The sequence below is a fragment of the Gallus gallus genome, chromosome 2 (genome assembly GCF_016699485.2).
Source record: "Gallus gallus isolate bGalGal1 chromosome 2, bGalGal1.mat.broiler.GRCg7b, whole genome shotgun sequence".
In the NCBI taxonomy this organism is placed as follows: Eukaryota; Metazoa; Chordata; class Aves; order Galliformes; family Phasianidae; genus Gallus; species Gallus gallus.
Genome location: NC_052533.1, coordinates 74,111,201 through 74,123,233, shown reverse-complemented (window position 1 = coordinate 74,123,233; position 12,033 = coordinate 74,111,201). Strand labels below are relative to the sequence as shown.

Genomic DNA, 12,033 nt, shown 5'->3' with positions numbered 1-12,033 from the left:
AATGTCTTTTGAATTTTGTGAGTATTTAGTGTCGATACAAATAATGAAAAGAGTGCTAGATTCCTGTAAGGAAACACATGACCGTTTTCACCCGCAGCCTTCTGTGTAGCTTTTGTCCTCATTCTTGCAATCTTCACCAGAGGAATTAAAATTCTACTACACAAGTAAGTGAGGAAATTGGAGCAGCTTTTCATTAGGAAAGTACAATCTAAAACATAGTGTGGAACAAACTAAATATATATAAAAAAATTCATACGTATAATCAGCAAGCCCAAAACTTAAACATACTATTGGTAATCTGGATGTTGCACGAGTGACCGAGCAACGTAGGGGGTATCTATAATATCATCACATGAAATTAACATTAGTTGAATAGTGCAAAGAAACACAAATAAATAACTTCTTGTAAGTATGTTCTTTTTCACTGTGTTGTTTTCTGAATTTCATATCTTGCCCCCATTGTATAATACACATCACTTCTGTTTTTATTACCTATAATTAAAATGGTCATAAAATAGTTCAGTTTGAGATCATAAAATTTTACAATGGTAATCATAATACATTATCAAAAAATCTGTCCTGCATCACTATGTATTTTATGGAATCTGTGGCTTTTCCCTACCATTTTAACAATAATTGCACTTGTCCTGGATTTTTGCTTTCTATCTAGTCTACTACCTTTCCATTTCTCTTTATACTTCCTATAACCACTATTCACTTTGTAACATTGGATTCAGAAATCTTGTCCTATAAGTCAGAAGTTCTCTAGCTCAATTATGTAATTTTTTATGTGATTCTACAGCACCTATGACAATGCTTAACAAGACCAAGATTTTTAAAGTTACCATAGAAGCTGATTAGAATTTCATATTATCATGCATGGGAAAAATGTAAAGAATTCAGCTGTGATTAAGTCCCATTAAAATGTTTGCCCCAGAGTAAAAAATGAAAATTGGTACATTTAGCAGCAGCTACCAATGACAAGTATTTCCATTTTTAAGAGAGATGAGGTATTATTCCTAGATTCCCTTGGTATTTTTAAGATAAATTATAGTACTACAGTGCTTCAAGCATGTAGGACAAATGGGATCTAGTCCAGGTAGAAAAGAAATGAAATATGAAACAAAAGAAGTGGAATATAAAGTGAACAATACATAAATTTCAGAATCACCCAGCCCTGCAGAGCTTGACAGACAACAGTAATTCTCTTTTACTGAAAATATTTATTAAGCAATCAGAAAAAAAATTGTTGCAGTTTGTAACATACATGGGATTATAAAAGAAAGCTGGGAGATACCCATTTGACCTCTTACTGTGAAGTCAGTCTCCCACATCCATGATAAAGTGCTCTGACCAGTGAGTTATTGGTTAGTCCTTATAGAGTTTGATTTATGATTCTATCTTGGACTTGCTTTGAAAAAGTCCTTGTAATAGACTTTTCATCAAATTCAACAGAAGTGACTTCTCAATGTTCTGACGAAATTAGAAGGAGAAAATTTGTCAAAGACTTTTTATCCTGTGTTACTGAAATAGTAAAACATTATTAAAAGAGGGGAAAATACGTGAAATGCTTATTTGGAAAATAAGGACGTGACATGAAGTTCTAGAGGGTCATTTGTTGTTGTTTCCATTTTTAAATAACACTGTATAGGATAGAATATGCTCATGGGGAAGCAGTTTCAGATATGCTTAGAGACTGAACTTACAGAATCATAGAATCATAGAATGGTCTGGGTTGGAAGGGACCTTTGAGACCATCTAGTTCCAACCCCCTGCTATACGCAGGGACACCTCTCTCTAGACCAGGATGTTCAAAGCCCCATCCAGCCTGGCCTTGAATTCTTCCAGGGAAGGGATATTCACAGCCTCTCTGAGCAACCTGTTCCAGGGTCTGACTACCCGTACAGTAAAGATTACTTCCTGATACCTAGTCTAAATCTACCCCCTAGATTTACCCTCTACCCCTCATATAAATGGAAACATTTATATCCATTTCCCCTCATTCTGTTGCCCTTATAAAAAGCCCCTCACCAGCTTTCCTGTAGGCTCCCTTTGGGTACTGGAAGGCTGCTATAAGGTCTCCTAGGAGCCTTCTCTTTTCTAGGCTGAAGAGCCCCAGCTCTCTCCATCTACAAGATTTGAGAGGTTTATATCCCTGTTCTGCTTACTTTGCCTTGTTTCCTTCATCGACTGAGTGCTATGCTTGTAGTTAAAGAATTCATTTAGTTAATACTTAAAGAATATTTTGGTGTTGTACCTTAAAAAAACTCTGTCTAAAAACTATTTCAGCGAAATCATCCATCTTGGGACAGACAAACCAGAAATAATGGATTCCTCATTCAAGGAGAAGTTCTTTTCACATATCAAGTTTGAAACAATTTTGAATTGTACAGCAGAAGAAATGGCATCATAGTTTATGATCTGATACTTTATGATTAAAACAAGTTAGAAAGAGGAAGGACATTATTTTTATTATTATCATACTATGTGTAAGTGACTTACTTCTAAGAGCCAATAATCCAAATAATTTCACAAAGTCTTCTTGAAGATGTAGATCTTTTCAAATTAATTAGAGTAACTAGAGTTTAAAAACATATGACCTCAGAATCATTTTTCTCCATGTTACCATTTCGGACTTGAAAAATTATCTAGCAGAAACATAAGTGGAAAACACAAGTCCATTCAAAAAGTGCAAGTTCAAGGAGGTTGCAAATAGTAGAAAACTTGAGCTGTTTTTTTTTACTCCTTTTGGAGAGTTCCAAATACAGTCTTCATGAAACAGTCAGAATACTTCAAGCATAGTGTTAAATCAGCAGGCCTACCCAAACAAATAAATAATTTGCTTAGTAAGTGGGAATTTTATTTTTGGTACACAACTAGTATTTGACTTATGCCCCACTCACATCCTACTGTGAAAATTGGTTGTTACACATGTTGTACTTGGGACTTCCAAACAGGGCTTTGTTCTCAAGCCAGTTCCAAAAGAAACAAGAAATGATTACTTTTATGCATGGAATGTGGATGTTAATTCAGATTTTAAGTAAAAAAATGTACAGCATTCATAATAAAGTCAATATCAATCTAGTTTGTTTCAAAATCATTACTGTGGAAGGTATATGTGTTTGAAGAACTATACCATGCCTGAGAACTACCTTTACACTAAAAGCCTAGCAAATGCATATGACAAATCTGTTCCCATACAGGACTTGGGGAAACAAGATGGCAATTGGTAGTTCAAATATTTGAATACTTCACTTGCTTACAGGCACAGACTTTTTTTTTTTTTTTTGGCTTCCCATTGGGCTATTTAGACTCAACCACTGACTGCCTATGAGGAGAAGTTGCACTACCAAGGTTCCGTGGACCGTCTTTTTTTTTTTTTTTTAAGGTTTTGCTAGTACTAACACCTTTCAGGCTCTGAGCACCCCATGATCTCTAGGAGTCCTAATTCCAGTGTTCTTTTTTTCTGAGGATGGGGATGATTGAGCTGATACCCACTGCCCACCATCTATATTGCTTTACTGCATGTACTTCCAGAGCAAAAAAATTCAAATTTAGAAGTACCTGATGTACAAGAGCTGCTCTGAAGTAACGTCTCCCTTTTTATTATGTTGGCCCACCATGTCAGAAGTGGCTGTTTGTGATATGGCAGCGGAGGTCAAACATTCCCATCAACACTCTGTTACATTTTGTTGCTGTGTGACAGATAGCAGCAGAAGGGCAGTCTGACAAAATGGCATCTGACACGGAAGTGCGTATAAAGCAAAGGTGTGACACTGAAATCCTCCACGCAGAAAAAATGGCTCCCATTGGCATTCACTGACATTTGCTGGACATTTATGGAGAGCAAACAGTGTATGTGAGGACACTGAGGTGGTGGGTGGTGCATTTCAGCAGAAACGACAGTGACAGTGGGTCACCTCCACTGGTGCATATTTTTACAAGTGCAGCATGCAGGCTTGTTCATTGCTGGTGAAAATGCATAATTAATGGTTGTGACACTTGAAAAAAAGTGTTTTGTAGCTGAGAATTAGCTCTATCAAGTAGTGTTATGGTGCTCTTTGTATCTATTGTATTTTCGATGTAAATAAATAGGAGGCATTACTTTCCGAGTGACCTATGTAGGAAGAGCCTGTTGGATCTCCAGGACTTTCCTGTTAATTAACGGTTGTAGATGGCCTTGTGAGGAGTTACTTAGCACTAAAGTGTCTTAGGGTGACATGAAGCCCACAGAACCATTCTGTTGAACTCACAAGAAAAGCTTTATAGCTTATGAAGATTCTGTGTACCTATACATTAATACATTTTTTCCAAGTATGGAAGGAATTGATGGATTTCAAGGAACTTGAAATTAAACAATATAAGAGGATAATGAGCTCTGCTGAGAGAGAGCCCAGTGAATCTTAGATATGAAAGATGATCTAAAGTCTTTATAAATATTCTTCAGAACGTGTAAACAACTCAAATGAGGATCAGAATAAAATAAAGTAGTTCCTCCTCTGGACTTGCATTTGCAGTCAGGCTAATATTCACCTTGCAATTGAACGATCTCTCACCATGCTAATAGTCTCTGGGACTATGCTGAGGCACGTGCAAGAATTGCATAGACTGGTGATAGACAGTCTAAACTGACTTATGGGCAATAACACAGAACAAGTAATCACATTTCCATTTCCCGTCAGCCTGAGCTTTATTCTCAAATTCTGTCTGTCTGGGAAAGAAGATGTTACATGCAAGAAGTTATATGTCAGTCACTATATCTCTGTTTTCTAGGATGTAATTTGTAAAGCTAGCTAATTTACTTGAGAAAGAATGAGTGATTCCTGTACATGGCTATTTCATTTGACTGATCATTGGGATTATCCTTGCCTGTTTCTTTCTCTTCTATTCTCTGGCAACTTAGGATAATAACTCTGGCTGTTACTACCAATCTGGTTTCATAGATGCACAATTCCCTAACTCACTCGTGTGGATAATTTATTCCTCCCATAATGCTGTATTTCAGTTTCAGGACAGTGACGGTTGGAGTGTAATAGTTGCCACAAGTTAAAGTAATGAACCATTTAGCAGTTACACTGCAGAGTATCTTGTGGTGGCTGTCTCTCCCTACTCATCTGTAGCAATAATCATGTAAGACAGTCTTTGAAATAGTGACATAAGTGAGTGACTTTACCAGGCATTAAAATCAATTTAAAGTTACCATACCGTTTCTGGCCCTGACCTCATTAATACTGCTGTATCACTGTTCATTGTTATAGACAGAGTGCCTTTAGATATTTCTAACTCTTTGGTGAGTATAAGATACAGGAGTGAAGAGAAATTAACCCGTTTTAGTTGTGATGTGGAATACAATAACCCATCACCATAGCAAAGAGCATATTTTATTTGAAAAATACGAATAAAAGGTTTTGTCCCTTTTGTTTATTAAAGGAAAATGTAACAATTTCTATCAGTAACACTTGCATAAGGAGGTATACTTTACATTAATCTTTTGTTAAAAAAAATATATATTTTGGAGACTTTGGAAAAATAAGGATGGCCCAATACTTGCAACACGCTCCTAATATTCCTTAGAATGCACTGTGCCATTTATATGTACTGCAAGTACAAGGTCTTAGCACTTCATAATCCACAAAGTTACCGTAGGCAGCATAATTTCATATTCTCCTCCATGTACAGAACATTTCCTTTTTGTGAGTCTATGAGTTTGGTTAACTCCAGACCGGTCCAAGATTTGTATTTTTTTTTCCAAAAGATGATTTTACAAAGGCTTAGAGCACAGAAATTTTGCAATTCCTTTTAAACACCAGTGAGAATATTCACATAGACATTTTCTCACATTATCTGCAATTGAAACAAGTGCATCAATTAGAGCTTGAAAACAAAAAAATGTTTACAAATATTTTGATTTTCTACAAAGAAATGCAAAAAATAAAGTGCATAACAGTGAAATTACTTTCAACTTTTACAGTTTTCTATGCTTATGCAACAAATGGCAACACTGATAAACAAATTGTTTTCAGTGTCTGAATCTTAATTTGAAACCAGCTGAATTACAACTCTTCTTTAAAATGCATTAAATCACATTTTTTACTCTTGTTGGGTTTACAATGTATTTTTATATTTCCTACTTATAGAGACCATTTTCTCAGATAACACATCCTTTACAGCATAATATGCGTCCCCACCATTACAAGAAAGAGAATTTATTTGAGGTAATGTGACAAAATAATTGGGTGTAAGTGCATGATTATTTCAATAACTGTTGCAGAATTAAAATTCTACATCTGAAATACTCTTAAGCATCCCTTTCTATGTGCCATTTAATGTTACTATGCATCTTCCAGCTTTAACAAAACTGGCAGTTATCAGCACTTAGTTGTTCACTGACAACAGGATTACTATTTAAGGAACATATCTGAGAACATGAGTATACAATGGATCTATGAAAGCTTTAAGCAAAATCCATATGATCAGATTTAAACATAATCCTGGTAAGATTTTCCCACAGTACTGTCACTGAATTTACACTGAATTTAAATCAGCAGTGCTACAAAATGACTGTATCTTCCATGGAACTCAGTATTAGTTTTCTTTCAGTTTAATCAATGTGAACATAGAAACTCTTAAATATACTTTAGATTTGTTCATAGGACATGAAAGGTCAAAGGAAAATTCTGTGGGATAAGGGAAATAAATCTGAAAATATGTTCTTTTTGCATCACGAGGCCTGCTTTTGCAGCCCTGAAGATTTAGTATTCTGCTATTTGTCATGCAAACAACACGGCACGGCAATGTGCATTTGAGTAAAAAACAGTAAGCATAGCAAGCATGCAGACATATCATGACAAAAAAGCACATTTGGCTATCACTGTGGATAGGACAAACTGAACAGAACTCACTGCAGCATTGCTCAAGTACAGTCTCAATAATCCTGCAGAATTTTAAATGATTCAGAATCCCCGGGGCTTTGGGTAAAATGTACATGTTGTAGAGCAGCAAGAGAGCACCAGGAATGGTGAAAAGGAGGATTCTTAATTCTGTGAGATAGGACCTCCTCTTTTCATTAACTTAATCAAAACATGAGCATAAAGAGTGATTGTGTTGCTGCACTTAACTTCTGTTGGCTTTAAGCCTGAATGTTCTGTAAAGCAAATAAAAATAAAACAATGACTGGAGTACTACTTAAAGCACAATACACATTTGATTTTCCCTGCTTTGGTGTGGGGTAAGCAGAAACAGACATAAAGATAACTAACATTGGCTCTCAAAATTATTGTATAAATGAATGCAGCTCTAATGTATATGCAGTACAAACTATTATGACTCATGATACTATCAGTGTTCAAAGATTTTCTTCTTAGCATTTTACTCATATCGTATAAAAACTGAAAAGTCAGAAAAAGCAAATGTAATCTAAATCAAAATAAAATTTATCCTCATAAAAAACTTGCACTTCTAGTTGCTTCATTTAGGATGAAATCGAAACACATCCTAACTCTACCCTCAGAAAAGATACATAAACCATTCTCAGTTCAAGTAGTACAAAGGTCACTGCTTTAAAGCAGCTGTTGAACTGTACTCTGCAATGAGGATGCCTTCAGCAAATGTATTACTAGAAGATTCTGCATTTGGTAGAAATTAAAAAACAAAATCTGAACAAAGATGACAAAACTACTCTCAAATCATCAGTAGGACTTCTTAGGGCTTGTTTTTTTTTTCCCCCTCTAAATTGGTTTGTGAATTTGGTTGTTAATAGAAACAGTAAAATTTTCAAATTGAAGTAAAAACAGTTTGTTTACAAAACAACTCTGGAAATAATTGCAACTAATATATATATATATATTTATTGTTTGAGAAGTTTCTTTCAAGGCTACTTGTTTCTCCAGAAGACTGTGTAAACCAAAAGCAATCAACAGCTTACTGGTAAGGAATTTATTGAAAGACGTAAAAATTCTCAAAGTGGGACTGATCAAAAATTGGATAGAACTTACCTACTTACAGTGTAAAGAACTAAATGGTTCACTTGTGTGGCTCATACTAGGTCAGTATAAAGACAGACTCTGCTTGGATGAGCAAGAATTGGAGTGCATTCAGAAGAGAGCAATGAAGATGGTGAAGGGCATAGAAAACAGAATTATGAAGAGTGGCTGAGGGAACTGGGGTTGCTTAGCCTGGAGGAGGCTGATGGGAGACCTGACTGCTCTCCACAACTACTTGAAAGGAAGTTGTAGTGAGGAGGGTGTTGGTCTTTTTTCTCAGGTGAAAAGTGAAAGGACATGAGTCAACAGTCCCAAGCTGCAAAAGAGGAGGTTTAGATTGGGTGCTAAGAAGAGTTTATTCATGGAAAGGTTAGCTAGACATTGCTAGGGGCTGCCCAAGGAGGTGGTGGAGTCACTATTCCCACTGGGTGTTCTACTTAGGGATGGGGTTTGGTGGTGGACTTGTTTTGTTAGGTGACAACACCTAACCTCATGATCTTGTAGGTCTTTTTCAAGTTAAATGATCCTGTGATTCTTATTTAGGTAATTCTCTGCCAGTCTGAATCTCTCCATACCAACCCAAAGTAGACAAACAGTACACAGCTTCTGCCCTGAACAGTGTCTCTATGAAATGCATATTGTAAAAGCCCACATCTCTAAGTAGAGCTCCAATCATTTTAAAAGCAGAAGACTTTAGTAGATAGTGAACCTAATCAGTCATAATCCTTCATGGGATGATATGTTCTCCTTGGCTTCTCATAGTATTATCAGAAGACAGAGAAACAAAAGGTTAAAGTTTCAAACAGACCAAAAGGAAACATAAATCTTGTAGATTAGTTACTAAGCAGACTAAAGAGCAAATTCTGCAATGCAATGCAATGCAATGCAATAAATAAATAAATAATACAATAGATCAATTTATTTCATCCATAAGAAATCCAAAATGACACATTTTATTTCTTTCACCCTCCACTGGCTTAAGATGTTTATCTTCCCATGATGTTTGAAACAGGGAGAAAAAGCGTTTGTTCTGCTTAGATAGAAATTACTCCAGGACAAATTAAATATCTATATATTGAACTAAAAAGAAAAAAAGCATCATCATTTTTGTCACCTTGTTTAAATCTTCTCTATTCTCATGTCTTGCCAGCAGCAATATTTTGCTTTTAGACACAGACAAAAATAGACACATTACGATTAAGAACTCTGTCATAAAGTGACTGTTGTAGCTCCTGGATTAAGATCAGCAAAAGACTTCAAAAGCTCTGTCTATTGCCGTAAGTGAAGCACAGTGAACCGAACAACTGCATACTTTAATTGTGCTGCCATTCTTGTTTTTGCTGAAAGAGCCTATGCTTCATCTGATTTGCTGCATAAAGATTACTTCAGATCCATTCCATCTACATGAATGATGTTCTCATGAAAAGACAAAAAGCACGCACACTGAAAACAACACTTCTAGACTGGGTCTGGGGTTATGGTCTAGAGCTGTGTTTGCACTGACAGCTAATGATGTTCTCCCTCTGCTAGCTGGTTAGGGATAATAAGATTATGAGGGACATAATGAAATGACATTTTCACATTGCAGCCTGCTAATTTAAATAGATTAAACCATCAAAGGACCATTTATTTTAGAGGACAGGTGTGGATTATCCCTGCTGTTAAAGGAAAATGACTCCTAGGACTTCTCACACTGATAGTAAACCCCATTAGCTACCTCACATTGGGATCACAAGGCCTAGAGCACAGCTAGCAAGGCAACCTCAAAGCCATCTGCAAATGATTTGCTCTTCCATTAGCTATCTTCCTAAACAGGCATGATCAGAAACATACTGTAGCTCGGAGATGTTAAGCATATTGCAATAAAAGTGTCATTGCCCGGCTTTACTTTAGGTACTGTTATGGATACGGTACCACCGACTTTATTGAGCAATTAAAAATATACACAAGGGACAATTGCTTCTTTTTTCTGTATTTTTCAAAATTTCACTTTCTTCCAATTGGAGAACCCAGTTTCAAATATGAAAAGGGCACTTGTTCTACAGTAACTGTGTACAACTTGCTCAGTTCCAAGTACTGTATTCATTTGCTGTTGTCACTGCTGTCGTTCTACCTCCAGCTGTTTAGGAACTTCTCTGTTCTGGGAATTACAGCTAAGTTGTTCTTTCTGATTCTATTTCCCCATAGAGTTCAGCTAGCTTCTTGAACTCAGGCCCCCAGTCTCCAAGGTAATTATAATCCTGGTCAGATTGTGTTGTGACTGAATCCAGAGAGCTGATAGATCCAGCTTCTGATCTATGACCCTCATAGGCATATGTCTGTAAGGAGTCGTATGGGGGCACGCTGGGGTCCAGATCAGCCTCTGCAAGTCTTTGTTTAATGAACTCCTGAACATTTATACTGTCAAGGCTTGAAGAGGGATGATGCCTGGGTGCAGGCTTAACTTCAGGGCGGACATCCCTCCGATACTTTAGCTCTTCTGCAGCTGATGGATTACGTAGTGCTGTGATATCAAATGCTTCTGTGTCTTCTTCTCCACCGCCCTCATCATCATATGTCACAACATTTTCTCGGACATCTTCTTCTGAAATGATCAAAGGCTCCTTCTTGCTACGTCTTAGGGTGATGAAAAGGACCACAATTGCTAAAGAGAAAACTGCAGATATTAGATTAGGTTTAAAGTTTACAGCTGAAGTAAGCAGATATATGCTATAGAAACAGTAGTTACTAAGTCCTGAAAACAGAACTGAAATACTTGCAGGCTAACATTTGTATTCTGACGTTATTAAGCTGGCCTTGAACTGGAGTATCATAACATCAGGCACATACCCAATTTGGAAAAGAGCCTACTTAGAGTCCCTAAGAGAGCAGTACCTTTGTTATGTAACATTATATAATTTCATATAATGAAATTACGTGAAGATAGATTACTGTATGCCCAGAAAGCACTCATGAATTCTGCACAGTTGAGTTTTCACATAGCAACATGCAAAAAAGCAACAAATAGAGAATACATCCATTAAGAAGAAGTTAATAATCCTACTGTAAAAGTACAAACTTCCAATACAGCCTGGTCTTCCAAAGGGCCAGTAAAGAACACTTTCCTATTTACTCTGCAGGGATTTCTAGGGTTTCTTGAGCCAATAATTAAATCCAGTTGTTAAGATTATTAGGGATCTCATATAGGACACAAAAATAAATAATATACTAGCAGTTAGATGAGGAATGAATAGCTAACGCTGACATTTTTCAGACGCATTGTTAAAGGCTTTCAGAGCTTCATTAAGACTAATATTCAGCATAAACATATAACTAAAATGTACAAGCTTTATTTTTTCTCTTATGAATGTTCAATCTTGTACAATAAAATACTAAATTAAAAACCAAATATATTACTATAAAGGTAGATCTTTTTCAGAAGGAAGTTCTGAAGTAAGATGTGATAGGTGCACTTTTAGTAAATGTAGAATCTTCAGAAAAAAATCCTCAAAATATCCTATGTGAGTCACAATGCAATTCCTACTATTTCTTTTCCAGCTCTATCAGAATGCAGAGAGGCACCTGAATAGTTGAATATTACAGAGATATGTACCCAGCAAGTTTTGCCTCTGCCACAAAAGAATATTAAGTAATGGGTAACATTCAAATTGGCCTGGGCAGAAAAAAAAAAATGTGGAAAGAAAATCCACTTGCAAAGACATTTATCTAATGGAGCCATCATATTATCTCATGTGTCCCTTGCCCCTGAGGAGTATATTGTGCATTGCTATCAGCTTATCCCACAAAGGTAATTAATGGCTGTTGTATAGTGCTAATGGTGTTTCTTACAGCGTAATGCATTTCAAAAAGCTTTCCTCATCATCTCTTTTCTATCATTTTTTGCACTGTTCTAGGCATGGCATTAGCCAGTGGTTTTTTGAAATCTTTTCAAATTACAGAAAAATGATCTGCAGTGCTAATTACTTGATAACCCCTGAAAAATTATTTCTGGTGGATTTCAGATTTTCATGAATGTGTTTTAAAGGCTTTTTTTCCTATTAATTTTAGCTGA

At 36.2% G+C, this 12,033-nt stretch overlaps 1 protein-coding gene across 9 annotated transcripts in view; it reads right to left on the bottom strand.

Annotated features, from left to right (window-relative positions):
* Positions 1-5,367: 5,367 nt before the first annotated feature.
* The window catches only part of CDH18 (cadherin 18), a 256,820-nt gene continuing 250,154 nt past the window's right edge, over positions 5,368-12,033 (bottom strand). For 6 of the 9 annotated variants that reach the window (XM_046934446.1, XM_046934455.1, XM_046934456.1 and 3 more), the window contains one exon: positions 5,368-10,626. In XM_046934446.1, coding sequence (XP_046790402.1) covers positions 10,136-10,626 — 491 coding nt within the window. In that variant the 3' untranslated portion in view covers positions 5,368-10,135. Of the gene's footprint in view, positions 10,639-12,033 lie in introns of all 9 variants that reach the window. The other 3 variants (XM_046934453.1, XM_015282214.4, XM_015282216.4) reach the window with 1 other exon arrangement.